The sequence below is a fragment of the Pinus tabuliformis genome, chromosome 3_2 (assembly GCF_031772625.1).
Source record: "Pinus tabuliformis cultivar Carrire ecotype Pingquan chromosome 3_2, CPIR1, whole genome shotgun sequence".
Lineage (NCBI taxonomy): Eukaryota > Viridiplantae > Streptophyta > Pinopsida > Pinales > Pinaceae > Pinus > Pinus tabuliformis.
The window spans coordinates 492,316,690-492,342,505 of NC_142302.1; the positions used below are offsets into that span (position 1 = coordinate 492,316,690).

General features: G+C 38.0%; 1 protein-coding gene across 1 annotated transcript in view; it reads left to right on the forward strand.

Annotated features, from left to right (window-relative positions):
• The window catches only part of LOC149181439 (uncharacterized), a 127,386-nt gene extending 102,022 nt beyond the window's left edge, over window positions 1-25,364 (forward strand). The window contains exons 3-5 of the mRNA XM_089416617.1: window positions 23,390-23,432; window positions 23,655-23,834; window positions 24,035-25,364. Of these exons, the coding sequence (XP_089272743.1) occupies window positions 23,425-23,432; window positions 23,655-23,834; window positions 24,035-24,986 (1,140 nt within the window). The 5' untranslated portion in view covers window positions 23,390-23,424 and the 3' untranslated portion in view covers window positions 24,987-25,364. The remainder of the gene's footprint in view (window positions 1-23,389; window positions 23,433-23,654; window positions 23,835-24,034) is intronic.
• Window positions 25,365-25,816: the final 452 nt, after the last annotated feature.

A 25,816-nucleotide genomic window follows, 5' to 3' on the forward strand; every position in this document is an offset into this window, starting at 1 on the left:
GATTTTACGGCCTAACACTAAGCATGGGTGATCACAAGACACCACAAAAACATGTTGCCCCGTGTGTTTAGTCATTGACATGTGCATGTCACAGGTCTACAGTAGCCAAGAGATCGCTGGTGTTCTCATGACCTCTCGTTCAAGTAGCTTCATACACTTTTCCCACAACTGATGCCCTAATTGGAGCCAGATGTTGCCCACCACCTGTGGGTAATATAAGTAGGAGAAATTTTTTCTCCTAGATGGTCTTGAGCCAACAGCGAACAACCCCTTGCAACCATCAGATAGTTCGATGTGCCATTTTCTCTAGCACCTAAGCCAACCATGTGGTCCCTCGACCACTTGTCATGAATGTATGTTTGAAGGTGGGCCTTATGACCCCAAAGGTATGGATTTTCATCGATATAGTTCAATAATTTTCCTTACTTGTCATGGGCACTTTTGGACATGGATTGGTGGGGGGATTCAGCGGAAAGAGTGGGTTAGGCTTGTATTCTTGTCTCCATTGCCCGATTTCGTGGTTACCCTTGTATTCTAGTTCTGTGGGATCTCCTTTACTGACCATTTGGCTTTTGGGTTGGCACTACATGGGAAATCTTGATTTTGGTTGCGTGGTATCGCTTCTTGTACCACCTATATCATTCCCCTCCCACTCATTTTAGCCCCATTCATCTAGTTTCCCATTCGGGTCCACATGTGTCCATTGGGTCCACATAGGGTTAGCCTCTCCCCTTCCCTTGTCCATGTTGAAAAGTGTAACTAGGTTTGGTCTTCATAATGACATGTAATTATGACTTTTGTAAATGATGTAATAAAATTATTTTTGTGAGCCTTGCTTCATGGGTTTCATGAACAAGTGATTTTATTTTTAGATGGCTTGCATTGAGAGCCTTAGGATTTGTCATTAAGGTCAAAGAATTAATGTCATGTATGAAGAGCTCTTCTTGAGTGTATGTAGAATGTATACGAGTCAATCTAGTATCTAGAAAGCTCTTCTTGAGCACAATGCTTTTGACTTGATGTCAGCCTACAATATGAAGAAAATAACCTATGTCGGCTCACCCAAGTGTCACACCCATTCGAATGGTCATGTCAGCTTGAGTACATGTACGAACTACTATATATACCCAACTAGGCTCTTCGCATTAGGACACAAAAAATTAAGCTCTGTCTCTGAGATTTTCACATAACAATTACAGTCAAAAGTTCGGATGGGTAACAAAATATGGAAGTTCAAATTCTCTGAAGTTTCGGTGATGAACAACAATGAGAACTTCACAGATCTCTCTGTGGTCTTGGATGGGTAGCAACATAATGAAGCTTGGATGTCTCTCTCTCTGAGATTTCGGATAGATGGAACAGAAGTAATTCGGATACCTCCATTCAGGTGGCCTAGTGCAGTAACATTGTCTCAATGTTGAGGAGAGTCCACTGTTCGGAAGATAAGAAGACTGTGTTTTGAATCAAGTTCTGTTTAGAAACCTCAGTGCTGTCTCAAGAAGAAGGATCCAATGCTAACCTTGCTCAAGTCATAGTCTCAATGATGCTGCAATTCGGACATGCTTACAATACAATGATATTACAGTGATAAATTTCGGATTGCTATCTCGATGAAGGTCTCTAGTGATAGAACCTCAATAGTGGAAGAAGAATCTAGAAGACAGAAGCAGAAGAGGACTCGTGTCTTGGTCTTGGAGTGGCTAATAGGTCAAGGCTCTTGGTCTTGGTATTCATCAATTGGAATCTATGTAAGAAGAATTTGTGTGGGTTTTCCTCTCAAAGAGTGAGAGGTTTTGGCCCTGGTTCATAGCCTACACGTTGTGTCTCTTGTCTATTTATGTTCCTGCATTGGTCACTGCTTGATGAAGAAAAACACTAAGAATCTAACGTAAAGAAGATCCTAACCTAATCATGTAAAAAGAATTCACAAGTAGTCACCAAAGAAGAGAAATCATCTAATACTAATGCCCTAGATTTCTCAACAGTCCACACCTTGGGTCGGGCCTGGAACGATGCCACTTAGGTTGATGTAGCTAAAAAGAAAAGTAAAAGAAAAATTTGGCCACTCTCAATAGGAAATGTACCACAAAATGCAAAATATGGTATGGACATACAAATTTAGCATGTGGGCAAAAGTCAAACATGAGCTCTACCTCTTACCCATGGCCATCACCCTGGTTCGTATGGGCCCTAGATGAACCCCCTCTATCATCAAGGAACCCATGATTTTCCCAACGCCGGGTGGGAAATGAACCACCCTACCTTAAAGGGGGTATCCACTGCTGTATCTCACACATCATGCTCTTATCCCTTGAGCCCCAAGTAGTCAATTAAAGAATGATCATAAAAGGCAAAAGGCATATAAAGAAGGGTGGAAAAATTAAGGTCGGGGCACCTCATGTACCACGATTGCTCGTTCCTATACATTATATACCCAAGTGTGGGCTTGCCTTTTATGAGCTACCATTGTACCCCAATATGTGGCCCAAGGATGCCCCTTCTCATCCCCTACTTCATTCACCTATCTGTCACATGCCACCACCTTTTAAAGGATGTACCTTGAACATACTATCCCCTTTAGAAGTAGAAATCACCTAATAGGATACTTGGTTTTGGAGTTAGGAGACATTGACACATCCCTGAAGAGACTTTGTTACTATATCAACTCCTTGATCGTCAGTCGGGACATACTATAGCTTCACAATCCCATCCTGCACCAAGTTCCTAATGCAATGGTATTTATTGTTGATATGCTTCATTCTAGCATGAAACGCAGGATCTTTAGACATCTTGATGCAACTTTGATTGTACAGTTGATCGCAATAGGACCTAGAGGCTTCTCAAACAAATCTGTCAGAAGATTCCTCAACCATACAACCTCCTTTCCTACTTCACATGCAGCCACATACTCTACACTACTCAAAGCAACGAGATCTTCTACTAATCCATGAGATCATGCAGATCCCAAACTAAAACATCCACCTGTAGTGCTTCTTCCATCGGTATGAATGCCACCGTAATCAGAGTTTGTGAAGCCAATTAGCTTGACTTCCTTGCTATCATATTTTAGGTAGTGATGTATAGTGCCACGAAGATATCTCAATATATTCTCAATATATGCTTAACAACTATCCAGTGATCATGACGAGGCTCCATCTAAAACTGATTAAGAATATTCACAACAAAACATATTTCTGACCTAGTATTTACCAGATACGTCAGAGAACCTACCAACTTACGATAGGAAGTAGGATCTACAAGACTTGAGTTAGAGCTCCTCAACTTCTTGATATTAGTGATCATAGGAGTGGTCATGGGCTTGGAATGCTGCGTTCCAAATTTTTGCAACAACTTGATGATATACTTTCCTTGCACTAGATATATCTCCCCAGGCCTCTAGCATACTTGTAGACCTAGGTAATAGTGCATCAGTCCCAAATCCTTCATCTCAAATTGGGCTTCCAACATCTTCTGACATTCTTGTATCTTTTGCTCCACACCTGTAATGAATAGATCATCCACATATAGTAGAATAATGACTGGCTCATTATTCACAACCTTGATGTAGGGATTTAGATCAATAGTACTCTACACGAACCCAATTCTTAGAAGGTATACATCCATTATTGCGTACCATGCCCTAGGAGCTTGCTTCAAACCATATAGGGCCTTCTTAAGTCTACAAACATGAGTGTCTTTGCTATTTACTTCAAAGCCTTCTGGTTGTTCAATGTATACTTCCTCATCGATGGTTCCATTTAGAAATGATGTCTTTACATCCATTTAATGGATATTCGATCCCATTGTAGTAGCCAATGAAACCAAAGATCTAATGGTAGTATACCTTGCGGTAGATCATAATTTATACCTTCTTTTTGAGAGAAACCCCTTGCAACAAATCTAGCTTTGTATTTGTCTATACTTCCATCAACAACGTGCTTGATCTTGTAGATAGGTGACAACCAATTTTTCACTAGGTCTAGGAATGATTTCCCAAACCCCATTCTTCATCATTGATTGATATTATTCTTGCATTGCCTTCTTCCATACTTCTTAATGAGCAACTTCTTCAAATGTAGATTGTTCAACTTCAATTAGTTTTGTAATATATGCAACATATCTAGAATATATGCTTTCTCTAAAGGTTCCTTTCTTAGCTCCATATCCTTCAACATCTTCAAGTTTAGCTTTTAACCAATTTGGCCTCTTCCTTGTGTTTGGTATGATCACAGGTTGAACAGGCTCACTTGGTCCTCCTTCATTCTTGAATTGTAGAATGATTGCCATGGTGTACTAGTTCTTCTTCGAATACTGGTGTATCTTCGTCATCAGAATCAATAGGGATATCTTTAGATCTTTTGTAGGCATGATTTCAATCAAATATAACGTCCTTGCTTACTTCAATATGTCTTCCTTCCTTGATGTAGATTTTATATGCTTTTGAGGAGAGACTATAGCCAACAAAGATCCCTTTGATGCTTGTAGAATCTAACTTCTTTGGTTTTTCCTTTGGAACATGGATATAGGCAGGACTCCCAAAGATTCAGAGATGGTCCACACTTGGCTTCTTCCCTGTGAATGCTTCCTGAGGTGTCATATTCTCAAGGATTCTAGGAGGACTTTTGTTTTGAATATACACTACTGTCATTGCTGCTTCTCCCCATAGAAATTTTGGTAAGTCTTGATCAAGGAGCATTGTTCATATACCTTCTTCAATTGTCTTTTTCTTTCAGCGACTCCATTTTGTTCGAGATAGTAGGGAAGAATGAGCTCCCTCTTAGTTCCTTCTTTTTTTTGAATATGTATTCAATTCTTTAGAAGTGTATTCTCCACCATTGTTAGATCTCAAGGTCTTTATTTTTCTTTCGGTTAGGGTTTTCACTTTAGATCTAAACTCCTTGAATTTCTCAAATACTTAATCCTTTTTCTTGAGAAGGTAGAGCCATGTCTTTCTAGAGTGATCATCAATGAATATTACATAGTAAAGATGACCTGCAAGTGATTTTTCAGACATAGGCCCACACACGTCAGAATGAATGAGGTCTAATACTTCTTTCGACCTTGTTTCAGTCTTTGTTAATTATTTTCTTGTATGTTTACCGAAAGAACATCCCTTGCAAACTACTTCACGATCTTCTTTGATATTGGGAATGCCATGAACTAATTGATTTAGAGTGGGAATGACCTTGTAGTGTAGATGACCATATCTTCTATGCCATAACTCAATTGGATTGATTTTCATGTGAACTAGAGCTTGAGTAGATGGTGTTATGACTCTATATAAGCTTCCTTCACGAACTCCAATAATCCTAGCTTTGTCAATACTTGAATCTTTTCCCCAAACCGAAACCGTTCCATCAACAAAAGCAACTCTATCCCCTTTATCTTCTAAGCAAGAAATTGAAAGAAAATTCTTTTTCAAACATGGAACATATAGTATATTGTTGAGATGTAGCTTAACTCCTTTCACCAGCTTCAAAGATGTTGATCCCAGGCCTCTAAAATCATAGCTTTTGTTTTCTCCCAATTCCACTGCTTGAGAAGATGGTTCCTTTCATAGAGTGTGAAGTTGTTTACTCTCCCTTGTCATATGCATTGATGCTCCACTGTCAATAATCCATGCATTATTGTCATTAAGTGAACTTGTAAGTGCATCCAAGAGCCCTTGACTTTTGACCTTGTCTAATAAGTAGTGGAAGATGTTCTTGATCCAACTTCCAGCAGTATTGAATCCCATTCTTATATAAATTATCATAGAGGGAGTATCCATTTCCTTCAAGCCAACAGAGTGATTTTCAATCTTTCTTGACCTTAGCTCTAATACGATGTTGAGAAATCAATGCGAGTAGAGTTAGGGCTAGATTTCTCTTTCTTGATAATTACTTGTGAATTATGTTGCCTTCTTTTACTTTTTTGTTATATTATCTTTCATCAAGCAATTACCAAATTATGTGTGGATGAAGATCACAGAAACACAAGACACAAGATGTAGGCACTCTGCTAGGGCAAAACCCCTATCCAGGGGAAAACCCAGTCAAAATCTCTTCCTTTATTAGTTTTCTTGAGACTCTTCAACCTAGATACAAACCTTCTCTAACCGCCAAGTCAGGTTCTCCTTCTAGCAACTTCGACCTAGATCTTCGACCTTGATGCAACAACACTTTGACCCAACAAATCGAGAATTTTAGTCTTCTAGCAGTAGAATCTTCGACCCAACACTTTCAAAATTTTGACTCTTCCAGTAGTAAAACTTCAATCCAACCACTGGCCCAGTAACTTGGCATAAGAGAGATAAAGAGATACCCAAAACCTTTGACCTTGATCCTTCCAACACTTCTTCTCTTCTTGGAATTTCACACTTTTTCTGCCTTCTTGTTCTTGGATATTGAACTTGTGAGTGAGATGCACCAAATGAATTCTAATTGCTTGTATATATAGGCTTTATGTGAGGTCGAATTTGCCCAAAGAGGCCAGCTTAATCTCTTTGAGGCCGACTTGGTGTGGAGGTGTCAAATACCTAATTTGACTCAATAATAATCCTTTTTACATGATTCAAAAGCCCAAGAAGGGTTTCATAAAATGTACAATAACTCTAATGACTCAATATAAATCCTAGGAGTCCATAATGGGGACTTTGACTAATAAAAGATGACCCAAGCATGAAACCCATGCTTTAATAAGTCATTGTAATAATAATAAAATTTTCCTTTTTCATTCTTTTGAAAAGTACATTACATAATGACTCAAATACATTTATGAAGTCCAAACCTAGTTACATTCTTCAATAGATTCAAGCATTAGAAAAATAATTTATTTTCTTGTTTACATCAATTACATAAAATCATAATTACACGTCATTATAAAGACCGAACCTAGTTACATTTTTCAACATGCCCTCTTAACTAGGGAGGTATTCATAATTTACATAAGGTACTTGGACATTCTCAATATGAAGACTTTTCATAAGAAGAGCCAGATTGGTGACCCATTTGTCTAACATCATATCATCCAGCATTGTCACATTGCAAGGCCTTGACTAACAACTCTATATCTCCACAAGATTAGAGCTCAATGCTGGCGAGACCAATGATGTATAGACACCCTCATCATTGTATCTCTCGGAACACACCCCACCAAGGTTCTCTCAGAGCATGTTTCACCAAGACTATTCTTATCTTGGATTCCCAGTCCTCAAAGAATATCGGCCTTCTACGACTACCCTTATCTTGGATGCCCTAACTCATCCTCAAAGAGTATCAGATGCCCGATGTTTACCCAATCCTCCATTCTGTCTTCCCAAGTGAAGGCAAGAATGGCATATCTATCTCTCCCTCTTAACTTAGGGAGGACATACCCATTCCACTAAAGGAATGTACCCATTCCTTTAAACAAGAATGTACCCAAGCTCCCTCTTAACTAGGAAATTGCTTTCAGCAACTCTTTAGGTGGAGATCATGGGATAACCAGTTGCTTGTAGAGCTCCTTCCTTTGATGTCATAAATTTCTTCTTTGTCATAAACTCTACATCTTTTGGGACTTCTTCGTAAGGCAGAACCATCCATCACTTTCATGCATGAGTTAGCCATGTCATCCTCCGTTTCATTGGAAAGTGATCCAGTAGTCCATATTTGGTCTTCCTTCATGCCATGTTTCCTTGAGGATCTTTCATCCTGCTTTATGGTCATTTGTGGTGGAAGACATTCACAACTCTTCCCTTAGCAGCCCTGCATAAGCTCATCTAGATATTTATTCAAAATTAAGAAATGAACATTAAATCAAAATTGCCTGTGATGGTCTTTCATCATGACATCTTCCTGTTTGCATCAACATCTTGCATACATCTTGATACATCTCCAAAAAAGATATATTGTCAAGGGTCTCTTTTCTTTTTCAGACTTTGTGAGGGTCTTCATATCTTTCATGGAGATATCATAGTCAAATCTTCCAGTCCTTGGATGTTGATTGCCTTCTCCATAGTTGCATATTTCATGATCTCTTCCTTCCTTTCTTCTCACATTTTCTTCTTGGGAACTTCCAATTAGAGTTCCTCTAATTATTGTCAACCACTTCATATTTTATATGAGGACATATTATGTTGATTTCATCTAACAATGTGTGACACATGCCTTTTTGCATCTTTTCAAAGGAGGGGGGTCATTTCTTTTGATCATGCTCTCGAGATAGAGCATTTACCCATGTTACCTGTAACCATATGGCAGGACTCTACATTATCAAATACAAGCATACGTACCTCATTTTCTTGTAGGTCGTCTAGACTTCCTTCAACAATTTCCTTGATTGAAAGATCTTCAATGCCTTGATCTGCTTCACCATCCTTCCATGAATTCATATAGGTTGGAATTTTTTGATGAAACACTTGCTTGCTTGTGATTGGTGAACCTTTCGATGAAAATTCCAACAGAGGATCTTGAGTATCCTCATCTAGCAGATGTTTCCTTTTAATTGATGTATGATGAGCTTTGTACTAGATGAATTTTTCTTTTTCCACAAGTAACACTTATGCTTCTTATGAGGTTACCGAGAGCTATATCCTTCCATAGTTGACTACCATATACTACTATTTCAACTATCTATCTTTCATGCATCCTACCATTTTTTATTTCTACCTCTTTTGTTATTGTCCTTTTTGAGCTTAGGACAATCTTTCTTGTAATGCCCAAATTCTTGACATCGATAACATTGAACCTTTGCCATGTTCTTTCTTTTCTAAGGCAAAATTTCCCAAACTTCCCTTTTCTCTTTGCCATAGTGGCATATGCTTTAGTTTGCTCATTTGATCCTACATCAGTTTTTGCCTTCAACCTGGTTTCTCCAATCTTGTATAGTGACCATAGATCCTTGAATGGAGTAGTTTCTTTCTTCCCATAAATGCTTGAAGTAAAGTTACCCCATTCGTCTGGTAGTGCATTTAGTACTACAGTGGTCATCTCTTTGTCAGACATTATTTCTCCTCGATCTTGAAGTTGGTCCCTTATTTCAAATATCATCAATGTATGAGGCTATTCCTTCTTCTTTCGATATCCTTAGCTTGTAGAGTTCTTTCCTTTAATGAGATAACTTCTCTTGCAGTGCTTACAGAAAACAAGGGTACGAGTTTGTCATATATTTCTTTTGAAGTTTCGAGTTTAGATACATATGGAATGAGGGGATCCTTGATGGATTCTATGAGAATCCTTTGAGCCCTTACTTCCCCTTTCATAAACCTTGCAAGTGCTTGAGCATCTTTTTTTGGAGGTTTGGTGATTGAGCCTTTAACATGTTCCATGACCTCATTTTCAATGAGATTCAGATTTGTCCTCTTCTTCCATTTTGACAGCTTTAGATGTAGAGATAAATATACTTGTGAAGATGCTTCTTCCTTGAATTCGATGATGATATAGATAATAGAGAACTTCTCGTTGATGAAGATAGTTCTTTTCAAGAGTGATCCTTGACTCCCCAGAGATGGAGATCACTTTAGATCCTTTGATGGTGATGTCCTTGTTGATGATGATTGATGATGACTTCTTAATGATGTCTTGATGCTTCTTGGATGATCTTCTAGATTTTCTTTGATGCTTTCCTTGAGATTTGGTCCTTGAATGCTTGAGTGTTCCTTGATGAGATGCCCTTTCCTTGATTTTGTCACCCTAGCTTTGATTCCATGTTGAGAAATCTAGGGCATTAGGATTAGGAGAATTCTCTTGTAATGATAACGGTTTGTGAATGCTTTTTACTTCTTTAGATTATGATCTTCTCTTTAATAAGCAATAATGAGTCAAGAGACCAAAGCATAAGCAATAAAGAGACAAGAGACAAATTGTAGGCGATCAGTCGGGGCCAAAACCTCTCCAACTTGAGAGGAAAACCAAAACGAATTGTTGTTCTTATAGAGACTTCAATTGACGAATACCAAGACTATGACCAAGATCCTTGGCACAACAACCTCCCGAAGACCAAGTCACAAGCCTTCATGATTCAACTTCTTCTTCTTTTAGTCAACAATAGTCAAACTTCTTCCTTCTCCCATTAGCTCGACTATCCTTCAGATTTCAGTCCCTTGGATCAGACCTACAACTTTTCGGCCTCTTCAGAAACCCTAGTTGTAGCACATGAGAGAGACTTTGTCCCTCAATTTTCTTTGCTTTAGATGGAATCTCTTTCTTCTTCAACTCGGCTTGAGTATCAACTTGTTTTTCTCCAAAATCTGCTCTCTCAATATCACTGTGGTATCTCGGTCCTTCTTGCAGTAGACAACACTAGATCCTCGCACGTGTGGAGTGTATCAACCCAAAACAGATCAGAAAACAAACTCGGTGATGATCCTTCTTTCTTCGCTTGGTGATAGGACTCTTCTTGTGATCTTCACACTTCTATTTCTCTCTTTCTTGCTTGACCGAATTCTAACCTTAAGTGAGGTTGAGCTACCCTATATATAGTGGTCTATCCATCGAAAATGCACTGAATTGTCCTTGTGACAAGGCCGACATGCCTTTCTAGTATTATTTTTTAGGCCGACTTCAAGGTGAGCTTGTGACATGGTCTTGGAGGGTTAACAATTTTTTTTTTTTACAATGAATTACATGCCCAAATGGGTCTTCAATCCTTGACATTAACTTCACTAGACTTTATGACTTGATGAATAAGCCTAATAGCTCACTATGGGAGCTTTAACTAAAAATAAAATTCCTTGATCATGAAACCCATGATTCAAGCATTACAAAAATAATTTTATTTTCTTCTTTATATCAATTACATAAAATCATAATTAGACATGTCATTATGAACACCAATCTAGTGACACTTTTCATCAAGAGGAGGCATTGCGTTGGCCATTAGAGACCCATGGATATGACGCGGTGACACCTTAGCTAGATTTGGGACACCTAGAGCTGCTTTGAGGTTAGATTTGAGGGATACTGCTCGAATGATCGATGATCATGACATATGTGTTGAAGAATCTAGGGCTATTAGGTGTAGTGTGATTCTTCTTGACTTGATAACAATTTGTGAAGCACTTTTACAATTATCTTAGCTTGATCTTCTTCTTATTATTAGTGTGTGTGTTTCATCAAACTGCTACCAAAAACATAAAGATGAAAACACAGATGTTGGCTCTTTGCCAGGGCCAAAACCTCTCTCTCTTAGATAGGAAAACCCTTCAGTAAGTTTATCTTATTGAAGCTTCTTATTGATCATTGGCAAACCCTAGACCCTTGACTAGGATGTTCTCCAAGCACATGAAAAGTCCTTTCTCCTTTTCTGCACTTTGTTCCCTGGCACATGGACTTCCTTCGTCCAACACTTTGCTACTCATCACTTTGTCCTTTTCTTCATTGCTTTGTCTAGAGATAGACCTTGGCTATGTTAGCTTCTTGATGAGATATTCTTCTTCCTTTCTTTAAGATGTTCTTCACTTAAGGAGACACCCTACTCTTGATCCAACGAGACTCTTCTTGAAGTATAGGTGTATGACTGTACGACTGCCTTAGTTTTCTCACGTGTGGTATGTACCCTAGAGAATTATGGTCCTTTTCCTTTCCTCGAGAGATAGGCTTCTTCGCTTGACTTGGGAGGTCTTGTAGGCCTAGTTTCAAGCCCAAAAAACACTTGTTCATGGACTGTTTGTCCCTGCGGTCATACCCGTAGACTTGACCTCCTTTTCTTCGTACATGTGACTATTTCTAGCCCTAGAAACAATCCTCTTCACTTCGATTTTCCTCCTCCTTTCACTGCACTAGGAGACCCTTAAACTTGTCCTTTTCTCACTTCTTCTCGGCTTATATACTTCGTTGATTTCAGAGTTTCTTGGTTGATGTTGTGAGGGAGTGGACATCCTCTATATATAGAGTATTGACCCTCCTTTAGGCCGACTTGAGGCCGACGTCATGATTGTAGGCCGACTTGTCTATTTCTTGATCATTTTCATTGTTTAACTTCCTTTTGGAGGATGTTGCTGCATGGAGAGGACTTGCACTTGTCTTGGAGGTATTCCTTTAACCTTTACAATATTATACATAGTGTAATATGCCCCTCTAAGGGTGTTCAACATTTTCTTTTGACTCCTTGACTCACCTATAGCACTTAACATGTGCTAGGCCTATTTCAATGAGCAAGAAACTCATTGACATATATTATAAAAGTAATATTTATTTTTCTTGAATAAGTACAAATATCAAAATTACATTTATGAAGACCAAACCTAGTTACATTTCCTTCAACAATATGGACACACGTTTAGCCTTACACTCACCATCGTGTAGCATCTAGAGCCCAAAAAGGGCATGATATCATCATTTAGAGGTTGACGACTCACACTTATGGGTCTTTTGTGGCGTAATTTTACATTGAGCTAGTGGGTTGGCTTGTAACCCTACGATTATTTTATGTTTACTCATTCTCATACTTGTTTTCAAGCTTCTTAAGGTAAAATTAGTTGAGGTAGACCTCATATAAATAAAAGGTCAACTCACATCTCATTTCATAATAACTTGTGGACTATTTCAGCCTCCTTAGAGGTTTCAACATAGTTGTTGTAGTCTAGTACTGTTGTGGAGATGTGATCTTTGTGGATAATTTTGCTATTGGAGGTTAGTCTTGGTTGTGGAGATGTGTTAACTTTTGGTATATTCTATGCTTAAGAGCAATTTACTTCAATTTTCTTGTTTGGTCCAATATGAATATCCAATTTAGCAATCACATTAGCATGATAGTTAAATGCAGATAGAACATAAACATAAACAGTGGAAGACAAGCCAAGATAAGAGGACACAAGATGTGGCACCAGCTAGGGACAAACCCCAATGTGGGGAAACCCTTGATCACATCTTCTTTAGTCTTCAATAGTTCAGCATAGAGAGAGAGATAGAGTACAATGATTTAAGTCAATATTGACTTGCCAAATAGGAGATCCGACATCAGAGATATTAACCATGAAGATGACAAAATGAAATTACAGTTCTGGCACCAAGGGCTGAAGATTTCTATACAACAGATGTTAGCCTTAAAACTGCTCCACCAATCACCTAGAGTACAACGACTTTCCTTCCACAAGACCCTCCTTCCTTCATTGCATCATCGGTTATATCAAAGCTGCAAATCTGGCACCCTTTACATGCTCCCAGGACTGGTGTCTTTTCTCGGCAAACTTGGTCATTAGTTAGGGCACTAACTTCGTTTGCTACAACAACCTATTCACACCCATCAAACCTCCTACTAACTGTGGCTTTCTTTCAAACAGTCCCTCCAATTATTCGCTGCCCTTTAACCTTCTCCTAGGCTTCAAAAACAAACCACACAACCTCTTGATCAAGCATAATAGACTGCGGTATTGTCTCCCTTCCTAGCTGCTGTCAAAAGCTGGAATATAAGGCTAGAACCAGCCCCTATACTCACCCAACAACCCATTATCGGGGCTTAGTCTACTTGCATTGTCTTCTGTGCAATCCGTTGCCCAAGACAAAGTTGATCCTTGCCACAAATGCCCTTACGAACAACCCAGAGATAGTCTCCTGTAATGTGGCCTTAATGTTGGTTCATTTACACTTCAAAACAGTCATGAGAATGGCCTTAATGTCCTTCCCTTCCTCGCTGAAGTTTCCCTAACCTGCGGCCCTAAAACAAAGACCCTTCTCCTTGCCTTAAGGCTCCTTCTGCTGCGGCTAGGGGTCCTTCTCTTGTTGCGGATTAGGGCTTCCTTTTGCTGCGGCTAGGGCCTTCTCTTGTTGCGGCTTAGGGCCTCCACTTGACTGCGGATTAGAGCCTCCTTTGACTGCGTCTAGGGATTTTCTTTGACTACGGCTAGGGATCCTTAGATGACTATGGCTAGGGTTCCTTAGATCTCTCTTTCCACCATGTCCTCTATGTGAGAATACATACCCAAACTAATGAAGAGAGAGATCATGAGATGATGTGCTCCTCAAATGACTTGAGGTCTCCTCTATTTAAATGCAACGTTGAGGTTGACCTTGACAAATTGTCAATAATATGAATAAATTCATATCTCTATAAATACATGTCCAAATCGGATGATCTTGAGATCAATCCTACACCTCTCAGAGAGAGGAATCCAAGAAAATTATCAGTTTCCATAAATAAGGTGACCCACATGGAGTTTGGCCCTAGTTGCCAATTTTAACAAGATTTTACTATGGGATAGTGAATGATTTGTTCATGAATATCATGTGAGTACCTTTATTGTTGAATATCTTTTAATGGTTATCACATGCAATATATTTGCTAGGATTTGTATGTTCTTGTTTAATTTTATTAATCTTCATATCAACTTTTTGGTGGAATGTTGTATGCTTTATATAGAAAATTTGGACATCCCTTGAAGACCTCCTAGAGAGCTTTCCTCTTGATTTTACCCCCTCATAAAGTGATAGCTAGGGTTTTGAAATTGGAGAAACTAGGGTCCCCTTACTCCCTTGTAGGGTTTGATATCTCCATAGTAGTTTTCCCTTAGACTCCATCATCGAAGAAATGGGCATTGGTTTCCACATAAATGATCAAACCATATCATAACTTTATTTTTCTCTTCTTTTTCTCATTTTCGGCCTTCAAGGCGAGTTGCTAGGGCTGGGGCTAGGGCATATGGTCGATGGTTGAGTCATTGGCTTGTTGTGAGGTGTTTCCTATGGATTGAACATAGTTGCATGAAAATCGAGCCTTTTCCTCAGTTGGAATGACCTCTTTGGGGATGACGTCACTAACCCTAAGTAATTTTGCCTTAGGAAACCTTAGACTAGCATTTAGGCTTCAACTTAGGGCTCATTAAAGGCTTGTGGTTCCTTCTGTTGATCATATATATTTTTCACAAGCCTTTTCTTGGTGTTATATGCCTTTGTAAGTCACTCTTGATGCATATCCTTTAAACCCTAGGCTATAAGTTCCCTTGATAAGTCTCTTGGAGAGCACACTATTCCTTTTATCATTGGATTGAGTCTTATTGTTAGTTTGAATGCCTTTCTTGGGCTTATCCCAGTTGTCACCTTTGGACCATTGCCTTAGAATATCTATTAGGTGACCAATACCAGGAAGCCTCTCTTGTGGTGAAACTCCACTAAAGAGCAGGGGGGTGGAGTGTTGTGCTGATAGTGGGCCTCGACCCCAATGTTATCCTTTGGTCTCGTTCTTGTCTTGTGAGCCCTCTCACAAGACTTGCTAGGTTTTGAGGAAACAAATAACACTCACACTGGTGAGTTATTGCTAATCATACTTTATGTCGATGTTTTGATTCTTACAAGTGTTAACAGTGTAATTGTAGACTTGAAAAAGGATCTATTGCAGATATTTGAAATGAAAAATCTTGCAATGTTACACTATTATGTTGGGATCGAGGTTAGGCAAAAATAAGAAAGTATCTTTCTACATTCTACAAAGTATGCAGTCTAGATACGACATAAATTTAGAATGTATGAGTGTAAAGTTATAGACATTCTGATTAATCTTGGGATGAATTTAACCAAAGATGAAGCTTGTAGGCCTCTTTTAGTGTAACTCTGGACAAACAATTAGTTGAAATCTCTAAATCTATTTAACCATAACTTGGCAAAACTTTAGCATGTGTTGTTGGGGTGGTGTTGAGGTATTTTGTGGATCTATAGGTATGTCATTGGAAAGTTGCTAAAATAATTTTATTATACATTAAAGGCATAAGAAGTTGGGGCTTGGAACACTGGGATTTTATGATACATTAAAGGCACAAGAAATTGGGGCCTGGAATACTAGGATTTTACAATACATTAAATGCACAAGAGACTGGGGCTTGGAATACTAGGATTAGTGAAATAATTTGACTAGGTTGAATGTGTAGTTGACACAAATATACATTTGGATTTGCATTTCACATTGGATAAATTGTAATTACTTCGAGCAACTACAAACAATGAATTCTTATGTTGTCTTAAACTGATACCTAATATAAAGGAGGTTGAATGCAACATTTAAAGGAATTTGGTCAAGGAGAATTTTCACTGTATGGGTGTGTTGGATAAGTGAAAGGGTTGAAGGTATTTTGTGAAGAGAAACTAATGTTTCAACTAGCAAATTGTTATGAATAAAATATTCATAAAATATTAATAATATTAAAATAATAAATAATGAAATAATTAATTAAAGTAATTATTAAAACATTAATTATGAAGAGGTAAATAGTCAAAAGACATGACTATTCATCCTTCGTGGCGTGCCACTGCCTATATAGGCAAACGACCACGAAGGTATTGTACACCATTTTCAGGTTTTATCAATAAAAATTACTTACTTACACTTACATATACAAGAATACACAATAAAAATTCTTGTGCCTATTTTTCTCCTAACAATGGTATTACCGTGTTAGAGCCACTATTCCACTGATTGCCATCCACTGCTTGTATTTCTCCCACGTCACCCACCTCTTGCGCCATCGCATCTTTCTCACCCGTGCGTATCACCATCGTTTGCTCCTCTTCTCGTAGGCCCCCATGCCCTTGTTTCCGACTCCACCGCCTTCGCGTGCTTTTTGCTCTTGAGTCTTTTGCTGTTGTTGTTGCGTTGTCTCTCGACTGTCCTCGTCTCCCACTGTTGTCGTTCGACTATTTACGCTCCTCGTTTTCCACTGTCTGTTGCCCGACCACAGTCAAACACTCTGTGGCGCATGTTGTCCCCGAACCTTTGCCTGTGCACGATCCAAGAACCTTGCCTGTGCACCGCCCCATCCGGTCCCCACTTTCTAGTGGTTGTCGCTCGACTATAGTCAAACGCTCTGTGTTGCGTGCTGTCCCCCAAAACTTTGCCTGTGCACCATCCCATCTGGTCCCTCCACCATTGTTGGTCCATCCACAACGATTTCTGACCAACACGCCTAGTCAAAGTTCCGTTCCACATTAAAATTCTTGGTGTTAAAAGTCACGTTCTCCCTCATTAACCTTATAATCATATAAATATTGATATGAAATTAAAGTTTCTATATAATAATCATATAACTTTAAAATAATTTTATAGTTTTATTATATAATTGTAATTTTATAGTTTTAATTATAATAACTATATATTTAAAATAAATATTGGTTCTACCAAGAAGAAAAATAAATTGAAAATGGGGAGTAATAATGATGATGTCAATTCAAAAAAAAATTCAAGAACAACTCGATAAAGTACGACGACGCCTCGATAATGTTGAGAAGCAAGAAGAAGTAGGAAAGGGTCAAAATAGGCTTCTGGCAACTCAAGAAGTAATGGAAAACGATATTAAAAAAATAAATAACATTGAGGGAATGTTGCTAGGTATACAGACCCAGTAAATGGGAGGATTTAATCCAATTTTTAATTATTTAATTACTTAAGAATCAACTCAAAGTCCCAAGACTCCAAAAGGCGAAGATTTTTCAAATCAAGAAATTCTGCAAATGCATGAAATTCCCCAAATATCATAAATACAATTCTCAGGTAGTCAGTACTATACAAAATTCCCAGAAAAAGATTATCAACGAATTAAGAGGGAGCTCCTAAAATATGATGATAAAGATGATAGAGGTGCTATTGTGTGGGTCAATAAAATGGAGGTCAATTTTGAGTCAAACCCACCAATTCGTGAATGGGAAAAAATTATGACTGCATCAACAACTTGGAAGCTGAGGCATATGATTGGTTCCTATGGTGGTTCAACAAATATGAAGCTCGTTTATTTATTTGGAAGAATTTTGTGGACGCCTTAATAAAAAAGTTTCATGATGAAGAAGAAGATGATATCTATGAAAAATTTGTTCATCTCAACCAAAAATGGTTTGTAAGCGAATACACCCATGAATGGGAAGTATTAGCTGTAAGACAAAGGATTTTGTGATGAAGAATTGCTAAAAATGTATAGATGTGGACTTAAGGAGTATATCCGTGCAGAATTGAAATTATACAAACCTAAAACTATCGAAGAAGCTAGACATGTTGCAAAGATTATTGAGCAAAAACATAAGTTCAAAATGTCATCATTCAAGGAAGATGAAGACCAACAACAATACTCAAGAAAAAAAGAAACAAACAAATGTAGGTATTGTGGAGACAAATGAACATCAGGACACAGATGCTTTAATAAGAAATTGTATAGTTATGAAGTTGAGAAAGAATTGAGTAATGAGTCAGAGAAAAAGATAAAAAAGAAAAATAATTGTCGCAAGTGTGGAGAAAATTGGGTGCTAGGACATAAATGTGAAGGCACGTCCTCACGCTTTTATAAAATAGTAGATGGGAAGCAAGTTGAAGTACAAAAACATGATGAAGAAATCGTTATCACACACGGTGAAGGTTTAGATTTTGAGGAACCATCATTAGCTGCAATCTCATGTGTCCAACAAAATCAGGGTGAAGAAAGCAATTCTTTAAAAAGTCAAAAACAATAGTTGCCTCAAAATATGTTCCACCACACTTTCGGAAGCAGAGTAATCAGTCTCCAAGACGTGAGAACATTAAGCTTACTACTCCACCAACAAACATGGCAAGGAGATTACGCCCTAAAACCCTGAAGCTTAAAGGGCACGTAAGAGGCAAAAATGTCAATATGCTTGTATATTCTGACAGTATTCACAATTGTATAGACATTGATCTTGCTAAACAACTTAATCTTTGTATATGCCCAACCAAGGACCTGACCATGTCTGTCACTACTAGGCAAAAGTTCAAAGAAATAAAAGAATTCCATAAGGTTTCAATCCAGATACAAGAACTAGAGCTACAAACAGATTTATTTGCCCTACCACTCAAAGAAATGGATGTAGTTATAGGTGCAAAATGGTTAATACAGTGAGGAAGCTATACTACAAACCTTGAAGAACAATTCATGGAGTTCAACTAGCAAGGACGACATTATAAATTATATGGTGTTAACACTCGCAGTGCCAAGGAAGGTACAAATACTCATGAGGACTTCACCAGTCAAATGTAAAGATGCCACTCCATAACAACATGTTCAACTAGAGGAAACCCTTCTGGTTATGCTTTGAGGACAAAGCATCTCTAAAGGGGGTGGCAATGTTATGAATAAAATATTCATAAAATATTAATAATATTAAAATAATAAATAATTAAATAATTAATTAAAGTAATTATTAAAACATTAATTATGAAAAGGTAAATAGTCAAAGGACATGACTGTTCAACCTTCGTGGCTAGCCACTACTTGTATGACAAACTGCCACGAAGGTATTGTACACCATTTTCAGATTTTATGAATAAAAATTACTTAATTACACTTGCATATACAAGAATACACGCAATAAAAATTCTTGCGCTAGCTTTTCTTCTAACTCAAACAATGCAGTATTGTTGGAAAATCAGAAAGGTAGAAAGATATCCTTATTTTGATAATTCCTTGTGGTTTTTAGTTATCTTCTTCTAGCTTTTCTTTAATTTCTTTATGTCTTCTTATCATCAAGCAACTATCAAAACAAAACGTGAAGATCAATGACACAGGGTGTAGGCTCTTAGTCAGGGTGAAACTCTTCTTTGAGGGTAAAACCCAAAAATCTCGTCTCTTATTCAAGAACCAAATCAAATGAGACAACTTAAACCTTTTGACCATGACAAAGACTTTCCTCCATCCACCAAGCCAACCCTTAAGAATCCTGCTTCAAATCAAAACAAAATCCACCAAAGGGATTTGGTCCTCTGCAATTTGGCCTGCAATCACAGTCTTGCATCTTCGGCCTTGTAGTGCTTCAGTCCTCTAGGACGTGTGAGGAAAAGATAGACATTTTTGACTTCCTTAGTTTAGACAAGTGTCTCCTCTTCTTCGCTATAACTTTCCTTCTCTTTTAGGCTTCTTTGCATCCTCTTCTCTACTGAAAAGTTGCAGATCAAATCTTGGTTAAGTTGCTCCCATACTAGGTCGAATCCTTGCTATATATAGTGGTTTGATGCTCCTCTATTAGGCCGACATGAAGAGTAGGGTGGGCCGACTTGGTGGAGTATTGCAAGACAAGTTTACATAAAATAATTTTCTTTCTTTGACACAACGAGCCCAAGAAAGCTCTAGGACAAGATGACATGGACAATGACTCATGACATAAACTGTAAGAGCACTCAATGGGTGCTTTGACCTAGAAACAATATAAATAAATCATTAAACCCATGTTTAGAAATAATTTTTCTTTTACAATATTTTTTTTCTTTTCTTTTTTCTTTTTGACAGATACATTACATCTTGACTCAAATACAATTATGAAGACTGATACTAGTTACATTTCTCAACACTCCCTCTTAACTAGGGAGGTATTCATTATTTTTCAACTGGTACAAGTTTGACCTCAGTTTGAAGTGTTCAATAAGAGTACAAAGAGTACAACAACATACGTAATGCTAGGGATTCCATAACTGCCAAGGTATCCTCCCAAAGGGACTAAGGTGTCATCTAGACATCTGCCACTATAGGTACCATCAGGGTATGACACTAGGATCAATCCAACAGGATATAGATACCATCTAGGCCTCCATTCCCTGATACCAACCCTTACAGGGATCCAAGTATCAACACTAAACCGGAGCTCCACACAATACCCTCCCTCACCGGGATCTAGACATGAATTGAGATCTCAATATTAACTAGGCCAGGATGTCCTCCCAAGTACTATTATACGGATATCCACCATCATATAGATATCCACCAATCTAAGCATGCTCCTAAAATGAACTAAGTTCTTGTTGGGAAAAGATTTCGTCAACACATCAGCTACCTGTTCATCTATTGGCATATATTGTAACTTTCACGGCCCCAACCACTTCAATATACAAGTTCTTAACATTGATATGCTAGCACAATCTCTGGGTCTTCAACTATTCTGATGCCGCTTAGGTCATCTCAATATTCAAACATATCTCTGGAGAAGCTTCCTTCAACTTCTCCAGCGGCACCAAAATGAAACAAACTTTTTTCATGAACATATCTAAATCTAGTAAGAGACACAACATAAAAACATGTCTGTCTCCTCCAGATATTGAACAAACTATATATCCACAAACAACCTACAGAATGACCTTTATACTTAGAGACAAAACAAAAACCAATGGACTCCAAGAACAGAAGCTATAAGAACTTAGAACAGCTGGTGTAGACCAGCAAAGAGTCCTTTTCCATTAAGCCATTCTTCCAAGTAAATAGCCCCTGGCTGAATCTGAAGGCCCATTTTTGACAGGGAGTCTACCCGAAGGTTAAATTCTCTGTAGACATGGAAAAAGGATAAGGATTGAAACTTGCGTTGCAACTTCTCTACCTTGGACTTCCAATAGGACAGATTCAGGACCTGCAATTCAGACTTCCCGGATAGCTAGTCTATGATGATGTTAGAATCCCCACCAATTGCAATCTTGGAGATGTATAAAAATTTTGCTATAAACATAAGTGCCCAGGCAACCAGGAGTTCTGCTTTAGTATTAGTTCCCAGGCCAAACCCCAGACTAGCTTTTATAAAGTGGTTGCTAGCAAGAAAAATTATAAAACCACCTGCACACTTCTCCCATTGAGCTGTACCATCAAAGAAGGCAACAGGATAATCAAGATTAAGAATAGGACTGACTGCATTTCTCCTATGAAAAACCTTGTTCTTAGGAGGATATTCCCGCCAGAAGGCAACCACTTTAGACGTGGCCAAAACCAAGTTGGGCATTATATTTTCAAATATCAAATTGTTCCTTAAACCCCATAATTTCCACGCAATGAAGATCGGAATTGAAAAGAAACTTTTCCTGTTAGAATACCAAAACAGAAGGCAGTTGCCAAAGGAGTCAAAATGCTCAGACATCTTAATCCCAGGAACAGCAAGAACATTAGACCATAGAGTTTTAGCAGCCCTGTACCTGAGAAATAGATTATCTATGCTTTCCCCCTCTCCTCTGCATAAAACACAAATGTTGGGACCTTGAAAGCCCCTTTTCTGCAAGTTATCCGAGGATAAAATTTTATTCTTCATAACTAACCACAAGAAGGTTTTGAGCTTTGAAGGGAGATTCCATTTCCAGATTATAGAATGCCACCAAGAGGCTTCCATCTGAGAAGAGGAAGAGGCAATTGCCATGTATGCTGATTTTGCAGTCACACTACCCGAAGTGTTATCCCAGGCCCAAACAAGCTTGTCCTTCTCTTTGGAGAGGCTAATACCATTGAGGGACAGATTGAAGACAAAACGATCCCATTCGATAGCAAGATTACCTTGCAGAATTAGATCAGATGATGAAAGCCAACGACCCCTGGAGCAATCAAAAGGGAAGGAACTGAAAGTTTGAGCTAGCAAATACAGACCTTTGGAATTAAGGGAATTGACCAATGAATCAGATAAGAAACAATGAAGGATTACACCAAGAAAGGGATCTTTGGCCAGATGGATTTGACAACAATTGCTGATCTTCCATAACAGCCATTAAAAGATCATGGAAAGTGATCATGTTTTTAACATTGCTTGTAAGCTGTGACCTTAAATTAGATTATTATTATAATTATGATTATTTTTGCATTGGTAGTTTATTTTCTATAGACTGACTAAATGATGGACATAAATGTACACTGACGTGAATATGCCTTTTGAACTTCATAATTTGGAGTGAGCAGTATATATTGGTAATGAGTCAAACTCAAACTTCATCCAAATTCGGTCAGAGAGAGGATATATATTCCACGACTTTGAACAACGTATGACAGTAAATACTTGATTTAGTTGAATTGTTTTAATTGAGTAATCTCAATATCATAAACAATTTCATAGTATTGCGTTTATTATGCGATGAATTTCAATACGTTACTATGTTTCGTAGTTTTCGTTTGTACCTTCTTGAAACATCATATTCAACTAAAGATACATTGGCTATTTTAAAGTCGTATAATTTTAAATAATCCAGAGACGTCGTTTGAAATGTACGTTAAAGTGCTACGTTGCGAGTGGCCCCAGAATAATTGTCAGATATTTTGATTGCATGGGATTATCACACGTTCTTTTGATAGAACTAGAAGCTGCTTAACAGGAATCCAGATCTATAGATTCCCTTTTGTCTGTTCAGATTGCATTTGTGGTTAATGTATTTGCATGGGATTTTCACAAAATTCTACGACAGAGACAGAAGCTGCATAAGTGGGAGTTGTCTAGATCTATAGATTAACATTTCTGTTTTGTTCTTATTGCATTTGTCCTCGATGTGCTTATTGCAATTGGATACTGTTAGGTAGGTACAAACTCTGGCAATTGTCTTTGTTTTTCTTTTTCTTTTTTTGCCATATTTCCACACTTACAATTCAGTTCAGGGTATCATCGTGACACTTCCTGGAAGCACGTCGTTTGTATTTGAGTGATTTATTCTTTTTGTTTCGTGGAAACTCTGTCCATGTTAAGTGTTCTGGTGTTTTATACGTTGCTTGTTCCTTTTTCAGATGATTATGATCGTTCTATTGACGAGGCAATACAAATGACAAAGTAAGTACTCCTAAAATGAATAGTAGTTCAAATTGGTTTTATTTTATTTCTAATTTCTTAGCGCTTTTAATTGTTTTATCTGTCACTTGATGGCCATTTTGGAATTTAGTTTGCTTCGGTTATTTATTGGCACCAACGATTGAGAGTATAATAATTAAGAAGAGATCAATTAAACCTCAAATTCTTTTTAAATTGCTTGCTATTTACATTTTATGATTTCAGGAAGACTTGGCCATCTACTGATCATTTGTCGAAAAGGCACATGGCAATGGATGAACACCCTGAAGCAAATGGTAATGAAAATGGTCATGGTAACAACCCTCAAAATAGATTATCGCCAGAATCAAAGGATGGGAGTGAAGAATCTAATGTGCTCCGCACATCTGGTCCTTCCACACGCAGGTATTTTTAGATGTATATTAGCAGGTGTTTGGAAGATGGATGATATATTTTTCGTCAAGCTGAAATGATGCTTCTTGGCATGTTTGCATTTGTGGTTTTATGTTTGTATTTGTGTCTGCATGTTTGTATTTGTGTTCATAGTTGTGTATTATACAAAATTCTATGTAATACTGAACTGATTTCAACTGTGTGCATTGCAGCACTAGGTTGAGACCTACGGCTCAAAGAAGCATGGAAAGGAAATATGTGGAAGATGTTTCCGACAACGATGTTGGCAGCAAGGATGAAATGTCTGTGGAGGCAGTAACTGGTGGAGGCATAAAAAGTCAAAAGAATATAAGCATACCTAGTAGTTCAGATAGCGAGGATGAAAGCAGAGAGGATGCAGATGGCGAGGAAGACTACAGAGAGGATGACGGTGATGAAGAGTACAGAGAGGATGATGAGGATGTAGAAGATGACGATGATAATATTGATGATGATAGTATGAAGGATGATATTAGTGATAGTCCGCATCGAAGAAGGCGTTCGAGTCGAAGGAAGAGGAGGTGGAGACCTGATGACAGTGAAGATGTAAGCATTAGTGATGATGACGAGGAAGATGATGATGATGATGATGATAGTGATGGCAAAAGAAAGTATCCAACTCGAGGAAAGAGGCGGGGAAAGCCTGTGGTTGGACATCAATCAGGTTTGCGAAGAAGCAAGAGAGCCACTCGTGTGGACTATAGCAAATATGAGATGTCTAATTCTGAGGAAGAAGATTTGGAATCCCCGAGGCAGTCAAAACCAAATGTCAAGAAAAGAATGTCCAAAGTGGAGTCGGATGTAAGTGACAGTTTCCACTCCGACATGAAAAGTGAAAGTTCTTTAGGTGATGACTCAGACCAAGGTAGAGATGAAAAGCAACTCAATACCGAAGAGGCCCAATCACCTGAAGCTTTCATAAAAAAAGAGCCCATCATAAGGTCTTGGGAACAGTTTGGAGAACAATCGCTAGATTTGAAGAATCGGCACTTTATTGACCTAAATGAGGCAGCTCCACTCACAGGCTATGATGATGTTATCTCACACAACACTACAAACCAGATAGTACCTGAGGATTCCATATCTGAGCAAGTTCGAAACAATGAGAATAATGATCGCTGTTGATCATTTTCTTGCACAGGAGTATAGAGATGCAGCCAAATATGGAGGGGAACATATTTCATTTTCTTCATTATTTTGTACTTTTTCCCATGGTATCAGTCAGTCATCATTAATACAGGGTTCCAATCCAAGGTTAGAGTGTAGACCTGACAATTTCTAAGATCAGCTGTACAATATTTTTAGATTGTATCAGATGCTGCTAAATTACTCCTGGTATGAAGTTTTTGCAATGATACGCTAGCTTTTCATTCCTATTGTAATTTATTTATAGAAAAATTTCTCGAGCTTACATATATCCTGAGTTTCAGTGCAGAGAAAGATGGTGCATGGAACTGAGCAAACTTAATTATAAGACATATGATATGTTTTGACTTTCCTGTACTGGCTTGATTCAGAACATGTGCGTACGAGAATATAACATAAAAACATTATAGCATAAAGTAAGGATATACACTGCAAGCTGTGTGTGCACATAACATATATTGTATAATGAATTGTGTGAACAAAATTGTTCAGTGGGTTTCAAAATCCTATGAATGTTCTGAATTATTTAATTCAGTATAAATCGTGCATGAATGTTCTGAATTATTTGCCAAGGATGATGATGCCAATGAGTGTATCCCTTGTTCTCAATTTGAGAATACGGCCTAAGTGTCCCTTCTAGTTGCTTGATGTGATTGAGAACACATTCTCACTAGAGGTATGATCATTTCAAGATATTGAGATAACTCACAGATCGATCAAAATATAAGATTTGAAATGCACAGATTAAGCAGTAGTGCCTTGTAACCATTGACCAGTTGATTCCCATCAATTGGGGACATGGTAAGGAA